General features: G+C 26.0%; 2 protein-coding genes and 1 long non-coding RNA gene across 5 annotated transcripts in view; 2 read left to right on the forward strand and 1 right to left on the reverse strand.

The window, feature by feature from the left end:
* Positions 1–23: 23 nt before the first annotated feature.
* Positions 24–1661, forward strand: LOC132922876 (peptidyl-prolyl cis-trans isomerase-like 3). The gene is made up of 5 exons (XM_060986601.1): positions 24–253; positions 840–914; positions 996–1157; positions 1236–1354; positions 1417–1661. Exons 1-5 carry the CDS (start codon positions 251–253, stop codon positions 1541–1543), a joined length of 486 nt encoding a protein of 161 aa, XP_060842584.1. The 5' UTR covers positions 24–250; the 3' UTR covers positions 1544–1661.
* A 9526-nt stretch (positions 1662–11187) lies between these two features.
* LOC132919442 (uncharacterized) lies at positions 11188–11721 on the reverse strand. The gene is made up of 2 exons (XR_009660627.1): positions 11581–11721; positions 11188–11513 (listed from the first exon to the last, which is right to left on the reverse strand). It is a non-coding gene; the product is annotated as an uncharacterized LOC132919442 (long non-coding RNA).
* LOC132919441 (protein sprint) overlaps positions 11683–22562 on the forward strand; it is an 85897-nt gene continuing 75017 nt past the window's right edge. For all 3 annotated transcript variants that reach the window (XM_060981048.1, XM_060981049.1, XM_060981053.1), the window contains exons 1-2: positions 11683–11935; positions 12061–12147. In XM_060981048.1, the coding sequence (XP_060837031.1) occupies positions 11933–11935; positions 12061–12147 (90 nt within the window). In that variant the 5' untranslated portion in view covers positions 11683–11932. The remainder of the gene's footprint in view (positions 11936–12060; positions 12148–22562) is intronic.

The following is a 22562-nucleotide window of genomic DNA, read 5'->3' on the forward strand; positions in this document are numbered from 1 at the left end:
AGTCGGTTTTTGCTAAACTCTAATCACTGTTGTAAATAATTCTGTAGTATTCACTATTCAAATAATCAAATACTATAAACAAAAACAAAGTAGAATATTAGATTTAATCTGCTACAGTGTTAATGTAATTTTTAATTTACTACGTTAATATAAATTTGTTATAATTTGTACCTATTTAGTATTTACCTATCTGAAAGATACGTTTATGACGTTTATGTTGTCCAGGAATTGTATCAGTCTTCTATGAATTATGGTAAGTCAATCATCACGGGCCTGTTTGTGGATTAATACACTTTTAGATGGTTCCAATTATTATCATGTATAATATAGTAAGTCAATAAGGGCATTATTATTTAAAACTTTGTAGGATTTATATGTATTATTACATTAAACAATCCATTGCAGTATTGCATAGTGCAGTGTTTCTTTAACTGTGCTCAGCGGAACCTTGGAGTGCTGTGAACATCACTTAAGGGATTTGCGAAACATATTATAATAATAATAGTTATTATAATATTATAATAAAAGCCATATATTATATTACTTTTGAATGTTATGATATCTCCTAAATAAATAATTTTATTACATTTTGCTGTATTTAATATATTAGATATATTATCATTGTTGCCGTTTATTCTCATGTTAAGTAGTATCCTCCTTTTTTGAAGATAATTTTGATAGGGATTCCGCTTAAAAAAATATTATTGTTTGGTGTTCCGTGATTTCAAAAAGTTTAAGAAACACTGGTATAGTGCATTAAATCAACGTATTTATAAGAGTAATTGTCCTTAGACTGTATTTATTTTATGATTTTTTAATCAGAAATTATTCTATTTTAGTCTGTAACCTTACATACAGATGTCGGTGATATAAAAATTGAAGTATTTTGTGAAGAATGTCCAAAAACCGCAGAGGTAAATGTATATTTATGTATTTTTATACATCTTAACGTTTAAATGATTCTTTAATTAATACCTATTATTGTTTGAAATTAGAACTTCTTAGCATTATGCGCCAGTGACTATTATAATGGGTGTTCGTTTCACCGCAACATTAAAGGATTTATTGTTCAAACTGGTGATCCAACTCATACGGGTAAAGGGGGTTCATCAATTTGGGGTCGAAAGTTTGAAGATGAATTCAAAGAAAATTTGAAAGTAATTATATTTTAATTTTTATGTTATTTATTATCTTAACAAATACTAATAATTATTAATATTTTATTTAAATCTTAGCATAAAGAACGAGGAACTATATCAATGGCTAATAATGGGCCTAACACGAATGGTAGCCAGTTTTTCATTACATATGCAGCTCAACCAAATCTGGATTTAAAATATACAGTTTTTGGAAGGTAATACAAAATTTAATAAAAATTGGTCTCTTGACTTTAATCTAATATTATATTTTTTTTAGGGTAATCGATGGATTTGAAGCTATAGATGAACTAGAAAAATTGCCGGTGAATTCAAAAAATTTTAAACCTTTGACTGATGTGAAAATACAATATATTTCTATTCATGCAAATCCTCTGGCATCATAAATATTACATTAAACGAATCTAATAATTAATGTGTAACTACTAATTAGTGATACAATTATTTTGAATACAAATTTTATATGTAAGTTATTATAATAAAATGCATGGACTGATTAGTAAATTGTATACATATATTGATTTTGTAAACACAGACCACAATTAATTATCTTTAAACATTTGGATGGAGGTTAAAACTATTGCAACTACAATTTTTGTTAGGAAATAGTAAATTATACTATTTTAGTTTATTACCAACTGTAGTAATTTATACTGATAAGTGATAGTGGTCATTTGATTTTAATTTACAATATCGACACAATAAAAACTATGAACATGTTCGATAATAATTCTCATACATCTTTATTTCTTAATTTCTAAAATATAAATTCTTAATCTGTTGATTTTGTTTTATGTTACACTTAGGTTTACATATGAGGTGTATGTATTATTTGTGTACAACTATAACTAAAATTCATTGAGAAGTCAACATTCCACTCTGACTACCTTATGGGCATGTTTATGCCTATAACTGAAGGTATTACTATTAAATTGTATGACATGTACATTGTACATATTAGCACCCTCAAATTTTTATTAACATCATCCATTTTAACTGGTTATAAACTTATAACTTATAACTTATGAATTATGATCTATACAACTATGAACTTAAATCTAGCAGTCCTATATATTTAATCCAAATTATGCCTATGAGCATGTGTATAATGAAGAATTGCTGTCACAGAAGTAATCCATATTGTAATAAATAATAATATAATATAAAATATTTTTTAAACTTACTACAAAAAAGTAATTTTAGATTTTGATTGGGGTGATGAATGTATTGGATAACAAATAGTTTTTATTTTTATTGTACCAATATGTCATCATCATTTAATGCTTCAATTTTTAACTTTAAGAGTAATTGTTATTAAAAAATTTAATTTATTTGCACTGGTGGTCAAAACTCAAATAATAAATTGGTTGATATGAAGAAAAACTGAAAAATTTATTCAATCATTTTTATTTAATTTAAAACTAACAACAGTACTTACAGACTTAAAATGTTCACAAAATACTGTTATTAATATTTTCTTGTTATATTATAATCTTAAATATAATAAGGCTATTTTAGTGCTATTTTCAGACAATTTAAATTTTAGATTTTTTTGATTTAGGAACCATAAAAAAATGATTGTTTCTTGTTAAAAAGTTCAATTTTGGAATTATGGACCCTTCTGTCTGGTCAAATGACATTTTATCAATATCATATTTATTTGCATCTTTATGTATTTAATAATTTTAATATAATAATTATATATTAGGTATATTTGGTTGCTTGCAGTTTCCACAATTAATATAATTAAAACTTCAGTTTGATGTTTTTTAAAAAAACCTTCTTTAAATATATATTATAGTAGGTAGTAGGTAATAGTTCTAAATAAACCTTTCGAGTTATAGGAACTAGTAACTACGACCCGTGTTTACATCTTAGTTTTACGATTGAGATGCGTCTAAAAAAAACACCATAATTCCTATAGTTTAATATAAATATCTACTACTTGGTGAAAAAAATATATTAACCCTTTATGGCTTTATCTGAGTATATGGGTTGACATCACGTCGATCCTAGACAGCGGGTAAATATGTAGGTACTGTAGTATATAGCAGTGGTTCTTAACCTTTTTCGAATGATGGAATACTTAACATTTTATATAAGGTTTTCGTGGAACACAGCTGTAAAATACAACAGTAATTATATAGGTACATTTTTTAATATTTTTCTTATTGATTTTAAGATTTTGGCAGAGCACTTATACCAAGTCCACGAAACACCGGTTAAGAACCACTGGTCTATAGGTAATAATATGCGCAGATTTTCGGTACATCGTATATTATATAATATAATCGCAATTATATTGTTCCGAATAGCTTTTAATTTTTTTTATTTATCCCAACAACATATTCGCTCAGCTTGACGCCACGCCGCGATCCTAGCAAATCCAACAGCGTGCATAGGTATGTATACGCTCACAATACAGACAATACAGTTGTACACTGTGCACTCGTTATTGGCTCCGCGCAGGCAGTGTAAGTACATCAGCGGTGTCCCTCGACCAGTTCAAAACTTTTACAAGCCACCCCCGGGGAGTGTTTACCGCGAAAAACATTTCCGCCAATCATAATAATAATTTAGAATATTATTATGATTATATCATCATACGAATCGTGTCGGTTTTGGGCATCATCATCGCGCGACTCCGACGTCTTTCCCGTCTGCGAATTATGTACGCGCCGCCGTTTCTCTAATTAAAAACACCGCCGGCCGTGTTATGTGCATTTGTTCGTTTTTATTCGTCCCCGTGGGACGGTTCCGGTCGACGTTGCGCACTCTGCCACTCTATCGGCAGACTTTAATTCCAGGCGTGTGTAATAAAATAGGTATATAATATACGGGGTGGTGTGGTTCTCTGATTCCGTGTTAAAATACAAACCACTTCGTCGTGTTCCGATAAACGGTTAAACGGTTAAAAAGAGTTTTTTTAGATAGTCTCTTAAGCTAAATATTTAGCCACACTATAACTGACCAGCAAAAAATATCAAATTTTTTATTGGGGTGATTTTTTTTATTTACGAACGTTTTGACGTAAGCTTTTTAAATAAAATATATCAAATATTGAAGCAATACATAGACTATCCGAAAACTACCCTGTATATGACGTGTACATGTTTTGTGTTTTGTTTCAATTAGCTCGTGCCATCGAGTACACTTGTATAGGTACATAAGTACCTATATAGTATTAGATGTATTCACCGCGTCGAGTCACCCTCGACTAATTGACACAATTTATATTATTATTTATTATCCATTTCCCGACAAATAAACTAATATTTTTTTTTATTATAATAAAGTTTTAACTCTGTAAATATGTAAACTCAAATACCTAGGTGAAATAAATTACGTAAGCAAGTTTATATACCTACATATATATATAATAAAATAATAATCATTTGAAACGTCCCTAATTTTCTGCCGTTTATTTATAGTGCCTGTATAATGTTTCAAGTTTTTCATTTTCTTAATAGTTTTTTAAATGTACTATTTTAAGCTTCCTCTGTAAGTTATGGAGCTTAATGCTTAAAAATGTAAATCCTTAACTCTTACACTGTCGATATTGCCGCGAGAATTGAGCGCTGTTATTCCGACAACGACTTTTTTTTAATACAATTTCCGTCAAATATTGAATTATTTAACGCTACGTTCATCGCAATTTTGTTATATTTTAAATTAAGGTTACGTATTTTATATTAGGCAGTGCTTATATTTAACAAAAGATATTATGGTAGTTTTAGAGATCTGAAAATGTTTTCTTTTTTCCGCAGTACCTCTTTACTTATCCAATCAAATTTTAAATTGAATATACCAAGTTATTTACATTTTAGGCTTAATAAAACTTATTAGACTTGAGAGTAAACCAGTAAACATTTTAATTTGATTTTGATCTATATCTAGTGTAATAAAAATTGAAAGAAAATTAGCATTATATTTATATAATTTTTGTTTAAATCGAATAATACGAGTATCTCACTTAATAAAATTTATAGGTAAATTGTATTGAATTTTTTGTAGTTCAAAAAGTGGTGATTTACATATGTGGGATGGATGACCTAGTTCTTTTTAATATTCTGCATCTTAAGAAAATATATGTTCATAAATGAATATTTCTATAATACAGAAAAAATACGCTGTATTGTTGCAGTACTTGATGGAAACTATTACTGTTTTCGCCGATAAGTGATGTGAAAACATCAATAATAATTAATGATCATATTAATAATGCTCAATAAGCCCCGAGAATCAACATTTTGAGAAAATAAACATGGGCTGTTCTAAATATTTTTACTATATATAGCTATATTATGTTATATAATAGTCTGTAGTCAATAGTCATATAGGTATTTACTGCTATAAACTATAATAAATAATTATTATAATATATAGCTAGTGTTAGATTATTACTTTGCAAGTAACCGCGGCTCAATTACAGTATCACCATTTCCTCGTATAACACTAGAAACTAAATTTATTCATTAAGTGAAGTTTCAAAAAAAGAAAATTAGATTTTGTGTTACCTACCTTTATAATAAATGTAAAATTATAATTTTTTATAATAAAATAAAATAGAAAATATGTATGACCCTATAATTTTTTATATTAAAATTTTGGTAACGTATTTTATATTTAGAATGTTAATAAGTTATTATATTTAAGGAAACTCAGAGGATGATGAGGCGGAGCTCCCTCAAATTGGTTATGACCACTGAATAAATTTATATCCCCCATCCCCTTCATAAGACAAAAAACTAAATACATCACTGTACTATTTATATATTTTAATATTTATAACTTTGAGCATTCCATTTAAATTTAAATACATTTTATAATAGGTAGGTACTTAAACATTTTAAGTACTAATATCTTGAATATCTATATAAAATAAAGTGTATTTAAAAATAATAGAAACTTAAAATTATGGTGATACTAATATGTTTTTATTAGTGCCCATCAAGTTAACACCGGAACTTAATGCTTCAAAACTTACATAAATATGTTGTTATGAATTAACTATATTTTGCTACACCATTTAAAAAATTACTTTTGTTGGTTTTTGCTACAAAAATACATACCTGCAGTGTTATTATGATGGCATAGCACTGACACGTTTTTTTAACACATCGAAATTAGTACCTATCATTATTTTGCTATGCTATTTTTAGAATTAAATATAACAAATTTTCCTTCGCTCTGGATTCATCATCTCTGCTTTTAACTTTTAAGTCTGGAGTGTCGGAGTGTATCAGTGTACCTTTTGTGGAACTTATTAAAAATGATGCTTTTTAAGCGTAGTCGGAAATAAGAACATTGATTTCTCTTCCTCAACTCCAAAAACGTTAACAGATTATTTAAAAATAAACATTTAAGAATATTGGTAAAATGGTAATTATTTATGTAATATAACTTGACGCAATTTATTATGTTGTATTTTATGTTATAAATCAATTGTGATTACAATAGTGGACACTGCTGTTGCTGTAGGTCAGATATATAACTATAAAAGTCTAATTCTGGGTTGCATGTATAATAATCACTAAACATTTAATGAACCAATAGTGAGCTAATGGTTTCTTAAACATAATTTAGTGGTCTGTGATTGGTCCATTAAAATAATCAATTTTGCACGTAACCTGGCATACAACATCATTTATATATAATTATTGTCTATGCCGATTTAATTTCTGGTTTAGACGTTTATTAACGTTTAGTTAAAACAAAATTAACTATAGTATACAACCTACAGGTGCTTAGGTAAGTATATTAACTACGAATTTTCGAAGTTAATTAATTATGAAATATGTTCATTCGCATGACCTAAATATCTAATACCTGTATATAATTCTAATTTTAAAGACCACTGTATAATAATGTGTTTGAATAAACGTGTACATTTTAATCACTTTATTATCATTTTCTGTAATTAAAAATGGTTTATTTATGATAATAACTAAAACATGAGATACCATATAAATAGATAATAAATAATTATTAATCCTATACAAACTATATAATATGAATGAAATACAAAGTTTAGTGGAAAAAAAACATATAAAATATTTGCGAGGTTAACGATTATTTATAGAATTTACTTTTTAACAATGTATATACCTAACAGAGCTCTAGAAGTATACGCAACATATTTCACAAGTAAATACAATAAATTCACTATATTAGGTAGAATTTATTTATTTGAGTATGGTATTATAGCACATTATGTGTAAAAGGGCACATTTAATTGGTAAAATATCGTTCAATTAAAAGTAAACGAGACAGAGGTACAGAGAGTCGAAGGGTAAATTGTTGTGCTTGTAGGTTTTAAGTAAAACGGAGTTAGTTAAACGGATTAACTTTAGCACTTTAACAAAGGATTTCGTTTTCATTATAGATTTTAAACTTCTTACGTAATTACGTGAGATCTCTAGAGTATGAAAATATCGTGCTAATTAATTATTAATCTACGTTTTTTTAACTAAATTACTTACCCATTCAAAATAATAAAATTTGAATTTCTTTTTCTAAGTACAAATTTTGAGAAATCATTAAGTCATCGTATCTATGTAATATATTCGAATGTAATATAATTTAAAATAAATTTTGTTATTGGTATTGTCTGTTTTTATTTTTAAACCACATTTGTCACGAGTCACGCTGTTTGTATAAATACTAAATAGGGTAGGTATATAATATTTTCAATTTTAATTTAAAATAATATTATATTATATCTGCACATTTATGACGTGACTCTTACTCTTTATTAAACATTTCGGTAGTTTAATAATTATATCCGTTAACAACTCTTATCTGTTAATCATTATTCATTATGTATTTATGTAGTATGCACCTATCTTAATAATAGGTATAGTTAATATTATTATGTACTAACTATATGTATATAGACATATAGTGTATATATTTATTAAAGCAGGTACATAATAGTATATGCCCTACGTATATTGTACATTTTCAAAATATCTTCTGAACAAACACAAAAATATATATAGTATTACAATATCGAAGGAAGTACTTTAAAGTGTAGAGAAAATGCACTAAATATAAAATACCACTTTGTCTTTGATCGTCTATAGTTATAAATTAAAATGATATTATTATGTAAATCAAATAAGGACAATCGCAACAAGGTCTGCAGAGTAGGTACTATTATATTGAAAGTATATGAAAATAATTACATTAGAAAAATTATATTTGACAATTTATTTTCTAAGATTTATAAATGTATTCAAATTCTAAGTGGAGCGATGAATTCACCTATTGATTTTACAATGATTTCTGTGTTTTTTGTATGTCTGTAAAGTAACCACAATAAATATCTAGTTGATAAAATGCTTCGATTTTCAAAAATGTGGTTTCTAGTAACGAATTTGATCTAGTAAGGATTTTTATTTTTGGGAAGTCAAAAGTAAAAAAATCCCCAATATTTTAAACTGTTGAACTCTTTTTGAATCATATTTTCGGAAAAAATGTTATCAACCTGCCGTAGTATTAAAAGTAATAGGTATTAAGGACTCTTTAGCTAATAAATAATTAGTTATATCAAAAAAACATATCATGAAATATACGTTGTGATAATATAGATAATAGGTTGATTATTTCCGCTCGGAATTGTTTTTTGACTTTTCGTATGCAATGATATATCTGCCCGTAAATTCAAACTTAATAACACACCTATATTAGTGACCTACTCGACACCTAATGTAATACAGCTGAACGATAGTCATTTGCTTACCTTTTTATATTTTGTAACATTTTTATGAGTTATGGCTGATAAAATGATTATTTATGACTTTTTGAGGTATCTATTGGTAAAAGTAAAATAAAATCATGTATGGTATAGGCGGGTATTCCAAAGGGTATTCTATGTATAGTGATAATATAAATTATATAAATTATTTTATAAAAACTAATAAAATAGTTTCAACTTTTTGTTTTTATACTTTTACAATATAAAAACAAAAACTTTTAAACTTAAAACAATAAAACACATTTTAAATGGAACATTAATAAGTTATTACTTATTAAGAATACATAATTTCCATAAATCAATTACCTTAAATAGTTACTTTAAAATAAAAAATGTGATTTTATATTATAAGTGTACCTTATCAAATTTAAATTTGATTCAATGATTCCATAAAAGGTTTAAAGTTAATTGTAATATTTTATACGTTAATGTAATAATTTAATTAAAATAATAAATCTTTTATATAAAAACCTTAGTTTTCTTAATTAAATAATAAAAACATCTATAGCGTATAGCCTATAGGTTTATATATATATATTTTAAATAACGTTTATATAATTATGTATGGAAATATACACCTAGTTCAATACTTTCATATAAATATAAGCTTAATAAAATTATATATAGGTCATCATTCATCAGACTACAATTTAATTTAATTCAACAGAATATATATAGCAACATAAAATTTACCTTTAATATGCATATTATGCATTTATGCTCATATTAGGCATTAGGCATATTGTTCTATAATGTATACTTATTCTGAATGCGTTCGGCGCACTTCTTCTACATACTATCTATAGTAGGGATATTGCAGAGGCGTTCTCAGGATTTTTATTTGGGTGGGGGGGGGATATGAAAATGTAATAAAAAGTGAGCCGAGGCTAAACCCCCACACCCCTTTTCTAGTATTAAAACAACTTATATAAAATTATAATATTTGTTTTTAATTAAAATATTAATTTAATTTAATTTTTTTTTTATATTTTATTTTTTACATTTAAAAAATTAAAAAAAAAGCCATAGGGGGATTAATTCCCCATAACCCCCCCCCCGTGAAAACGCCCATGGGTCATGGGATATTGTATAATACATGTATAATGTATTTATTACAGGAATGGATCTAGAGGGGGGTGATCGGGACGATCAAGCTTAAGTTTTTAACGTAATTACTTCATATAGTTCATTATTCGCATTTCGTAAGAGACCGCATAGATATCATGTGTTTGCTGTTTAAAAATCGCCCCCTTCGTTATCTAGGCCTAGATAGGTTATTATTACAGTTATGCTCATCTCTCTGATGCATGATCAATGATAAATGGTAATGCATAGTGCATGTCTGTAGTGACTAGTGATAGCCTATTTAAAGTATATCTATATATTATATTATGTGGACTACGTCGTGTAATATATATACTTATATAAATATATTTTATAATTTTAAATCTAAAATTGAAAATCATGCATAGTTATAGTAAATTGTTTTATCAATGTTTATATTTTTTTTGTTAAGATAATTGAAATTATTTCGAATTTTTTATTCTATTACCAGTTGGCTCATGGACGTAGGTAGGAAATATTTTCGGAGGCGGTTTTTGTCTAAATCTATATTAATATTATAAAATTATGAATAATTTATTTGTATGTATTAAATAATACAATTGTTTTATATAATTTCGGGGGGTGTTTGAACACCCAAAACCTTCCCCTTACCTACGCCCATGAGTTGGCTGCATCTATAATCAATATGTATCGATATGGCTGTAATGATGGGGAATTTCTAAATGCCTGAATAGTAGTAATTTAATAGTAATTCATATAAATAAATAAAATATAATACATTTGTAAGGCATTCATTGAATAGCCTATTTAATATTTTCTCAAGATGGGTCTATAAAAATTCAACAATACAACTAATATATTATATAAATTAGTGTGTATTAGATGATTTTAGATGTAATAATAATTATCTTCCCATGTCGCATAAGGCAATCAAATTATTTGCGTAAGTTCTTAATTAACAATAATTAAGTATCAAATTAGGAAATGCATTAACGCCATTAACTTGTTTTAATTTAGTAATTAGTAAATACATTTTTTTTTAAAATTATTATAGTCATTACTTATCGTAACCATAATTTACTGCCAATTATGAAGTCAATAAAATTAAAATTATAATTTAAGCAATTAAATCATTAAATTATAAAAAATATTATCGACACTTTTGAGAAAACAATTAGGTATTTTAAATAGGTAAGTCCGAAGTCGTATAAGCAGATACTATTACCTATATTATAATTACATAATAAAGTATTAAGTATTTAAACGAATTACACAATTGTACGATGGGAAACACAAAAAATGGAAATAAAATAACATCACACCTAACCTACCGGCTACCAGAATACCTGAATACCCGATATTATAACGAATATTGAATAGGCAGAGTTTACCCATAATATCGTGTCTGGATACTCAGCCACCGTCCGTCGTGTACAAAGTACAAACCGGCTCGGCCCACACATCCGAATCGGTGCGCGCGCCGGTCACACTGTGCCCGGGCTACGTTGTCGTCGGGGAATTTTTTTCTTTCACTGCCGTAACATAATACACCATTATACACATATGTATTGTTATTTATTATTATTTTTTCATTATCACCTTATCATGACCTGTTGATCGGGGTACCATACGCAAAACTTCGGGCCGTTTTATCGTTGTTATTATTATTGCTATTGTAAATTGTAATGTTATTGTCGGCGACCGTCTCGAATACAAATTCCGGCGGTTGTCGGTTATATTTAAAAACAAAAAAAAAAAGAAATCGTAGTTAGGTAAATAAAATTTTAGTCGTTTTAAAAATCTTACATCGCGATATTGTTTCGCGAGCTGTTCCGTGTTCCGTTCAAACCGTTCACCAGTGAGAATAAAATACAACTGTGACGTGTTTTCGCGTTGGGTATACAACTATAACAGCCACTAGGCATACTCATGTGAACTATATGGTCAAAATATGGTGAGTGCATATTTGTCATATGATTCAACTGTGATACTGTCTTTGCGTCTTCACATAGTCATGTTATTATCATAATGACTAATGGTGTAGTGTACTATAATGCTGATCGTTTCTCTGGTATTTAGCTCGCAGACGAAAATATGGCCGATGATTGTGCTGCGGATAATGAAGAACAGAGACCGGTTGCCGCTGCCGGTTCCTCTTATATGCTGGTGAGTACATCTAATTATTTTTCATGATGTAAACAGCAAAATTAACCATTAGTTATGTGTGTAGATGATTTATATTAGTCAGTTTTATAAATTTATAGTATTTATAGTGTGAAAAATAACAATTTAAATTTGTATTTCTATGATATATTTTCCATAATAATGTATCTCCTTCATATAAATCTATAAAAAAAACCCTTTAATATAATTATTATATTACTTGTATTCTTTTTTTACCTTTCATACATATGTCACAACGATATTTAACTATTACTACCTCTATATACTATTAAATATTAATTACCATTTGATAGGTATGACTTTATTAGTAAATAATAAATTATTTTGATAAACTTGAGTTTAATGATAGTTAATGTCTTAGTATAATTCTAAAGACTTACTAAAATTTTTTAACAATTATTGATAAATAAAAGAGTATTGATTTGTTTATCAATGTATAACATACCTATATGTATTAATGACAATATATATTTATTTATAATATAAGGTTAATATGATATGCCATAAGACATTTTGTATAACTATATTACTTTTTAATAATCATAGTAATTATTTATTTACTTTTATTGAATAATTTGTTTTCATAAATTTACCTATGAAGTATTAAAGATACACGATAACCGAGTATCAACACTTCTAGAATTAAAATAGTATTGTTTGAGGTAGGTACTGTTGAATTTTAAAATTTTTCATTTCATTGAAATAATAAAAATTTTATCACATTATAAATTTAAATATAATAGTTATTAAAAATTAAAAAATGGATAACATTTATATTATATTATTTGATGAGTATTTATTTTAATTCATAATTTTTTTTCATATATATACAAGTCTTTTTAGAAAACAATTTGAGTGTATCATATCAATAAAATCATATGTATTGGTTAGAAATCTAGTGTAAAAAAGTTAAATGTGCTATTTTCGAGTGAAACGTTTAAATCCGTATTCCATATTGGACCTGAACCTTGATATTTTTCTTCTTAAAAATCTTGATACTGTTGATTTATTTTTATTTTTATTTATATTGTTTATTTTTTCTATTTTTTTTTTTTATAATTATATTGCTTTTATATTAATGCTATCTGATTTTTTAATGAAAACAAAATAATGTAAATACCAACATTGGTTGTGAAAAGCGCAAAGATTATCACAGAAAAAAGACTAAAAGCAAACACTAATAAAATCATTTTAACTTTTGAATTGCATTTTTATTGAACTTTTTTTTATTTGAAGAATGGTTTACGGAAAGGTACTTTAAAGCTAAATAAAGTTAAAGTATGCTCTAATAAGCAAAAAACTTGAAATATTAAAAAAATATGTTAATTACATTTGGGGTTCTTTTATTGATTTATTTTACCCTCGATTTTACCTATTAATTTATACATTTTAATAATTTTTATTTGACCTTGATATTCATTAAACTAACCAAGAAAACATGCTAGCTATAAAAGTTATAAAAGTTCTTTTAAAAGCCGAGTAATGAGTAATGTATAACTTATATACAAGTATAAAGTCATTTTTTTTGGTTTTAAAATTACTTTTTTTATTTTTGTTATTTAAATACTCTTGTTAAAAAATCTTACTCATTTTTTGATAATTCAAACTCAGTACTTATGTCAAAATGAGTGCTTAACAGTTGTATTCAGTTATATTAATTTTTTTATTTTATTATTAAACAGTGAAATATTGTTTTTATTCTTTAAATTACTTATTTATTATAAAATTGATCTATGAGTCTAAAACAATATATTTAAAATATTAATTAATTAGGTAATTACAATCTAGGTTTATAAAAAACTTAAATTCATTAGGTATACTTAATGAAATGGTGTAATAGTATAGTATTTACATTTTATCAAAGATCTTTGATAAACAATGTAACTGAATCTAACTATTAAATTATTTTATATAATATTATAATACAATTATTTGGACTAACGTTAATATTAATATTTATTTTAATTTTTAACATGTAAACATTAATTATTATTCATGATCATTTATTCATGATTCAATTTTGTTAAAATTAAAAAGATGACGAATCCCATTTATAACTCATGACGTTTTCATTTTAGTCAGTACGTGTTAATACTTTAGTCTTTGATAGTATGCCAGTATTTCTAGAAGTAGATTTCTAAAACTATATAAATCCAGTTACGTTTATAGTATTTGTCCCTCCTTTTTTTAATTAATTTGAAATTTAGTTTTTTGAATCATTTTGATGATAAGTTTTTCAGCGTAAATTTGGACGAAATTCAAGAATTTATTTTAAACGTGACATATTATAAGCTTCCTTGATATTTATATACCTACTCAAGTTATGTAAAATATAAATATTTTCGTATAAAATATTTTTAAAGTAGGTATAGTTGTTTTTAAAAAACATGAATTTTTAATCGAGCTGTTTTTGTTTTGGGTATATGTAAATAAAACAAACATTCAAATAAAAGAAAAATATTTTGAAATAGGTAATTTGAGAAAAATGTAACATTAAATGTTTTGCACAACTTCAATTTTTTTTAATATCCTTCACAAAATTTGCAAGATTATAATTAATTCACTCACGTATTTTCTGATTTAACAATACATTATATTTTCCACGAACGATTTGTATGTAATTAAATAATTTTGGTAAAAACTAAAAAGCAAATCTAATAAGGACAACAATGTATACTTAACAATTTATATTTTATATATTATCAGCTGCTGAATTACTCCACGACGTACGTGAGTAGTTACTAATGTGTTTGATTGCATAGTAAATGTTAACCACAACGGTTATTAATATTCAAAAAAGGGTAGCGTTTTTTCCCATTTACTTGAAATTCATTTAAGGTTGACTGGACAGCCAGCTTGCCGTAATCGATTTTTAAACGCCATTTCTATGTAAATTAACATCTGTGTATAATCCGACATCTGATCCTGGCCGTTACGCATATTTATTTATAATTTTTAATTTAGGTACTTAGCTTTTACTGGATACTGAAAAAATTAATATGCTACTGATGTATAATAATTATGTATCACTAATTTTATTTTTATAACATTTTGACCAAAAATATTAAGGTACGGTTTCCCTTGCGCGATCGCGAATGCGAACCGCGATCTAAAATTAATAATTTAGTTTCTATAGTTCTGATTATACCTATACTATACTCAGATATAATTGTTGTTGTTCTTAGAGGTTGTTTAACTGCAATTCGTTTTTAATTGTTCTAGTCGTTCAATACTAATAATGATTCTAGGATAGGTTTCTTTTAATAACGTCGCAGATAGTAAACACTCTTCGTATATGTATACATGTATATGTCTCTATACGTCTTTATGTTTATATCATGTAGTTGTGGTACTATGGAGTTATAACTACGATATTTTGTGTATAAATTGTTTGATGTACGTATATTGGAAGCTGATTAAAAATAATTGTGTACTCATAAATATTTGTCTTTAGGTTGTTTTTATTTACGAAAAAAATAAAAATTGTTTAGTTTGCTTCCATGTTTTTTATTTATATTTAAAGATAAAAATTAAAATGTATTGTTGGTCTTTGAATTTAAGTCTTGGGAAACGTTGTTCTTTAAACGATAAAAGAAGAGTTTACAATTTTTAATCAAGTATGGTAAGGCTAAGTGGGTGAATTGTGAAAGAAGTGAAGGGACTGAAGAGTTCTTTTATTCTTTTGAAAACGTTTTTTGAAATCCTATATATTGTTTTATAAATTTAAATTAAAACATGGTTTATAAAATTATTGAAAGACTAGTAAAATCAGTAATCGATATTATATTTTGAATTTCGAAAAAAAAAAAAATAATAAATTCGGATTAACATGTGCACATTTGATGGTCTTAGACTGTTTTTGTTATCCATTGTATTTCATATATCCAACAAAAAACAATGATTATTTTTATTTTATAAATATTGTATTTGTGCATAATTTACCTATAAAGGTTTGTGATAATAATAAATATTGTCTCATTATTTTTTTAGACTTCTAATATCATTAAAAAAATTATTTATAATTCGAATTTTTATTGTATATTATGATATAATATTATAATAATAAGGGTTTTGAAAACTTTTATTACTGCTGTAAAGCAAATTATTATTTAATTCAACTATAATATGTAAATATATTACCACAAAATAATTTGGTTAAAAACTGGGGTATTATTACGTCTATTCAAGACTCAAGTACAATTATCTTGTACAACTTTTTGTATCTATCATGTATCAATTCTCGATCAGTTTACGCACCGTCGATATATAGGGGTGTGCACTGTATACATAGTGTGATGAAATTTCAGCAGAATGAGTCTTGTATTTATATGTTTGAGAGTCTCATCATTTCCGGTCCAACGAAACACATCTCCCATTTTCCAAGGATTATGAGACAAAGAGCATGAAACGCATATTTTTTTATCTATATTCTTCACATGTTTCTTGTATGGATTTATAAGGTTATTAGAAAATAAGATAGGAAAGGGTTGAATAAAAATTGAGTTATACATTATTATTATTTATTATTTATAATTATAATAATTTTAAACGCAGTTAGGTATATTTAATATTTATATCTAAAAAACTGCCATGAACACATTTACTAAAGTGACGTCTGGGGCAATAGCTTATTCTCACAGCCCTCTAAATATGTCTTTGCGATTAATTTTAAACTTTGGATGCAGTAATATCGCCAATTTTAATGATTTAAAACAACATTTGTTTAATTAATATTAAAATATATTAGTTTTTTTTCTCATAATTGTTTGATAAAACTTACCATAGAAGTATATATATTATATTCAAATAAAGTATTACAACTTCATGTAAATAAAACAAATCTTAATTACCTGTTGAATATTTGTACGAAATAAATTAATGCATACAGAGTATAGACTAATATTGTACCTATGAAACTTCGTTTAAATTATTAAATTGTATAGGTTAGGTTAAATAATCAGTATGAAATATGAATAGGTACTTAGAATCTACAATCTACATGAAAGTAATTTATTTATATTAGTGTGAACTTACTGAAGAAACGTTTGTAAATATAATAAATTATAATTATTGAATAGTAGCTAGTGCGTATATACTATATTATAATGTTCGTTACTTGAAGTGCGGCGCGCACAAATTTGTAACATATGTTAGAAACATTTTGTAGCGTCTGAAGATAAATACATTGGTTTTTTGAATTTGATTTACCCCTTTGGGAAGATTGTTAGTGTGTGCAATTTTGATGTGAAATATTGTTGAATTTCTTCATATAAAAGGGGAAACAGCGTGTGAAGACAAATTGGGCTTATCTTTGAACCGGAAAGGAGCAATATGTTTTGTCCCGGTTTCGTTAATATTGCCTTTTTCTACTCTGATCACTCCCTTCGTCGTCAGTTTGTTCATAATATACAAAACGACCGGCATTTGCTAATAGCGATTTATAAAGTTCCAGTTGTACGAATTTATCCCTTGAATTCAGACCGAATCCATTCCGAGTGCATACCGTTAGGTCATCGGTCTTTGGCTACGTGTTTTCCCCCCCTTTTTACGTCTGTAAAAATATACAGTCACCAAGCAAGTGGTACTCAAGAATAACGACCTTTTCGAGAGCACGTAAAAGCATCTTATGGTGGTTTAGTTTAGAGTGTTAACTGAAGAGTCATAATTAAATTAAACATTTAGTTTAAAATTATATTGAATACAAAAATAAAAGAAAAATATGTACAAGAACATTTAAATATAGTAAGCCACTGTATAATTAAAAATATTAATTTTTACATTTTGTAATTTAGATGAATTATTATGCCAATCTATTAAGTTTAACATACATCATATAATATTTTATAATATCATCACATACTACGACATTTTACTAAATCTATATATTCATAATAGTTTACCGTTTATAAATTGATATATACGATCGTATATAGTACTATAATATAGGTAGTGCACACACATTTATGGTATTTTTTTATTTAAAAATTTGTGATAATTTAGGTGTTATCAATCAATGTGAAAATTTATTTTAAATAAAATGTAATATAATATTTTGTTATATAATAAATTCACGATAGAAAAAAAAATAACATTTTTTATATAATTCTATAATATTAAAATGTCTTTGCCTATTTTCCGTATAGTTTTTATATTTAAATTTACCTTGTTTCATTTTTTATTACTTTTTATAAAGTTCTATTTTTTAGAAAATGTGGTTTATTATAATAATATAATATACATTAAATGTATTGTTATTTTAAATATTTAGTTGAACGCTTAATATTTAATTAATGAAGAATACACGCATTTAAGTAATTAATAATAAAAAATAAAAATCATTAATTTTAATTGACTATCCAAAAATTGTAAAACCACGTAGAGCTTAAATATTGTATTTCTATTGTGCATATTTTAGACTGGAGTGAATAAAATCTTAAAACAATAATAAATAAATAGAATAGGTACAATATACATATTAATGACATTTATTGTATCGTGTATGCTGTTTATTATTTCATACAGTATAATCACATTATGTATAGTATTTACAAAGCATAATAATAATTATTATTACAGGCTTAATGTTTTATTCTTTTAGTGGTTGGACGGGGGAGGGATTAACTATTGTTGTAATATTTCTATAATGATGAGTCGACTTACGAGGGGAAAAACCAAATCATTATTTGTATCTTATTTATAAAGGGAGAAGAAAGACTATCGTTTTCAAAATATTCGTATAAACATTATACTCTACCGTCTACATAGCCTGAAGGTCCAAATACATCAGCCTACCCTCGAAGACATTAAAAAAAAAAAATACTGAAATATATTTTATCCATTTGGTAGAAATTATTTTCAAGACAAGTAATGCTTGATGTATTATTATTTTTTTGTTATTTATTGTACTAGATTTTAGATAGAATCTTCGTTAAAACACATTGTTTATTCTTTTGTCAAATGTTCAAACAATTCAGGTCGATTTCTAGAACAACAAATGCTTTGTTAAAATTTGTTGATAACTAACACCTATTGGTTATTGTTATTAGAAAGTGACATACTTTTATGTTGATCAAAGAAACAAAATAATGTATTCTATGTACTTATAGTGGTATGAGTCCTCAGAAGTTGTTCTTATAGCAATCAAAATATATCGAAAATACACAATTTTATTTTTATAAGCGTTTGATGCTTAATTATTGATAACATTTTCAAACACTACGACAATTTTCAAATAATTTTGTAAAGTTTTAATTTTGATACTTAAAAATAGCTTGTAATAGATTTCTCATGAGTTGTTCTAACTGGAATTAAATAAAAAAAAACTCATCATATAAAAAATATCTCAAATCATAAAAATAAGATAAATTATATTTAATAAAATAGATTTTTTTTGCTTAGGTATTATGCAATATATATGATTTTCACGTATTTAATATTAATATAAAAATAAATCTCGGTCGTGGTATATGATTTATGTGCTGTGGCTGGAATATTGTTATTGTATATATATATGAATGTATGTATAATACATGTGTGTGTGTGTGTATCTCAGATTTTTTGCAGGTGTAATATCACGTATAGTATGCGAAAGTGTTCCGTTTATTCAATTCTCTTTTGGTCCGCCTTAAGATAACTTCCGTGATCTTAGCATATTTTTCGCGTTTAACTCGAAACGAGGTATCATAACCGCCGTCCTTGCTTTTCCCCAATATTTACATATTTGCCTACCCCTATGTACTTATACATTTATATAAAATAATACGTAGGTAGCTGTAGTGGTGGTGGTATTCTTTATGATTTCTCTCACACCAAAACAAATCTCTTCCGCACATCCACGGTTATAGTAATATTCCATCAACAACAGCAGGGTACTGCCAAGAAGGGATTTCGTTGATTTCGTTTCGCATTTACATAAACGACTCTCCACTCCGTAGCCCTCGTTAAAACAACAATTCTGAAAATAAAATTTGCAAACAAAATTATTTTCAAAACACGAGTATTTTTCTTTTTTATATAACATTGTTAATAATAAATACATATATTATTCAATAGTAGTGGTATTGATCAAATTTATAAAATAGTAATACAGGCCAGGATAAAAATGTACACTCAGTTATTGGTCGCACTTCTTTCACTTTGCTTACCACGCATGATAGGTTGTGTATTATTAATATTTAGTATACATTTGAAAGCAAATAATAACTTATGATAGGTACCTACCACAAAAACAACCTCAGCAAAAATTTTCTGATATACTTATTTATTAATTTTGTAAATTAAATTGTAGTCTTATGCTTAGGAGAGATAAAAAACAAAAATCGATGTCTCTAAAAATAGTTACAGTTTCAATTTAATGATTAGAAATATTTGAATCATTTGAATCTTTTTACCTACTAAAAATTGTATATAATATTATAGCTATAATATATGAATTGTTATAAAGAGAAGAGAAACTAAATTTTATTACCTTTATAATTTCGTTTATAATTTATTAATTTTTATTATAGGTAGGTACATTTGTTTAAAATAATTTACATACAAAATATTATATTTAGTACATTTATTTTCTAATATAAAAATGTCGATTATTGTTTTGTTCAGTATTAATTGATTTCTATAATATCCTTTATTTTTACTAAATAACATAGTATTTTATTATAGTTGTGTTTTAGGTAGGTTTATGAAATTAATTTTCATTTTATTATATAATATAGCACTTATGTGTATGGCGTGTACCTATGTATTATTTAACTAAACTCAAAAGCTCATAGAAAAATCGTTATTGGGATGAATTGTATTTACAATGTCCTCAATTAAATTGTCTTGTTCGTTCAAAATTGCAGCAGAAACTACTGACGTTAATGAAAACTGCAATCTCAACAATGCACATGAAACGTAATTGAATCGTATATTGTGTATATTTTTTCCCCCAATGATAGTTTTTTTTTACACATCACGTGAATTACGTTTTTGTGACGTACGTTGCAAAAGCCTTTTTTCCCTGTCTCTCCCAAGAGTCGGTCATGTGTAGCTTTCACATTCTGTTTTTTATTTTTATATTCAGGACTCGTGTAAAGTTACATCGGGGGCTTGAAAGCCGAATGACATGCGATCCGGTTTGAACATTTTTTTCTTAGACAAGCAGCTTAAACAGTCGGTGACAATTTCTCTTTGCGTGACACCCGGCATTTCCAAGAAAAATCGATTGAGTTATCTTGTCTACATTATTGAATAATTGTATTTCATTGATTGGCTTACTGAAATTTTCACTGTAATTTAATATAAAACTGTGTAGCAAAAATATGAAATGAACGAACTTATTTGATTTATGAATTTTTGTATTTTGTAATAAGTAAAAACGGTTTTCTGTTGCAGAAAAAAACACCGAAAAATAAATATTTATAAAATGTTAACTTAAGATACACTGTGAAATTTCAATATAATAAATTGTTAATAGGTTAACTAAAACTTTTGTTTTGTTAATGGTAAATTAAAGTAAACATATTTGTATATATTTAAAATAAACAACAATTTAAATTCAAATTGGTAATCATTTATATTATGGTACACTTAATAATATCATCCAATTTATTATAAAATAGTAGTCTAAGTTAGTGAAATGTTTAATATTTCTTGATTTTGATCATACAATTATTATTGTAAATTAATCTGACCTTAGTGCCAACATAGTGTTGTTTAAATTATATTAAAACTTTTATTTATATTATATCAAATAGTCATTTATTATGTTATGAATGTAAAAGAAAATAACGTTATCGTATTAGGAGAAGTTATAAAAAGATAAAATCGTAAAGAATTGTTTTATATATCGAAAAACTAATATTATCCCTTCATAAATAACTTTTCCAATTTAGTAAAGTTTCTATACGAACAATTTTTTGTTACTAAATATATATAATTATTAGGTATATATGGTATTAAAAAAAAAAAGACTCGCTGTAGATAGCACAAATATTAATGTGTACAATTACAGTTCGAATAAGTATTAGTTATACGTTCGTCGTATGAAGATAAAATCAGTGAATAGTTGAATATGTACCTAATTTTAAATTTTAATTTAGTAAAATAATTAAAAATGTGAAAAATACTAATAGTAGTACTACTAATAGTTACTATTCTGTGTTATATTAATCGCAAAAAAAAATACACATAATTTTTGATTAATTACAATTTAAAATATATACATCAGTAGTATATATTAGAGAGGTATTTTATAAAAAAAATGTTTAGTCTTAAAATTATAACTAATATAATTATATGAATGTTAGAACTTAGAATATAATTAGAAAATGTACATGTACTATGTAGGTATAGACGAACCCGTTCATCAATAACTAAACACATATCTTGCTAGTTCCTAATATATATATATATAT

Source organism: Rhopalosiphum padi, chromosome 2 (assembly GCF_020882245.1).
Source record: "Rhopalosiphum padi isolate XX-2018 chromosome 2, ASM2088224v1, whole genome shotgun sequence".
Lineage (NCBI taxonomy): Eukaryota > Metazoa > Arthropoda > Insecta > Hemiptera > Aphididae > Rhopalosiphum > Rhopalosiphum padi.

Bases quoted from the DNA above. Each gene is read 5' to 3' on its own strand.
- LOC132922876 (XM_060986601.1), top strand. The intron at 915-995 runs GTAAATGTATAT...GTTTGAAATTAG, and splicing joins AATGTCCAAAAACCGCAGAG to AACTTCTTAGCATTATGCGC. The intron at 1,158-1,235 runs GTAATTATATTT...TTTAAATCTTAG, and splicing joins AATTCAAAGAAAATTTGAAA to CATAAAGAACGAGGAACTAT.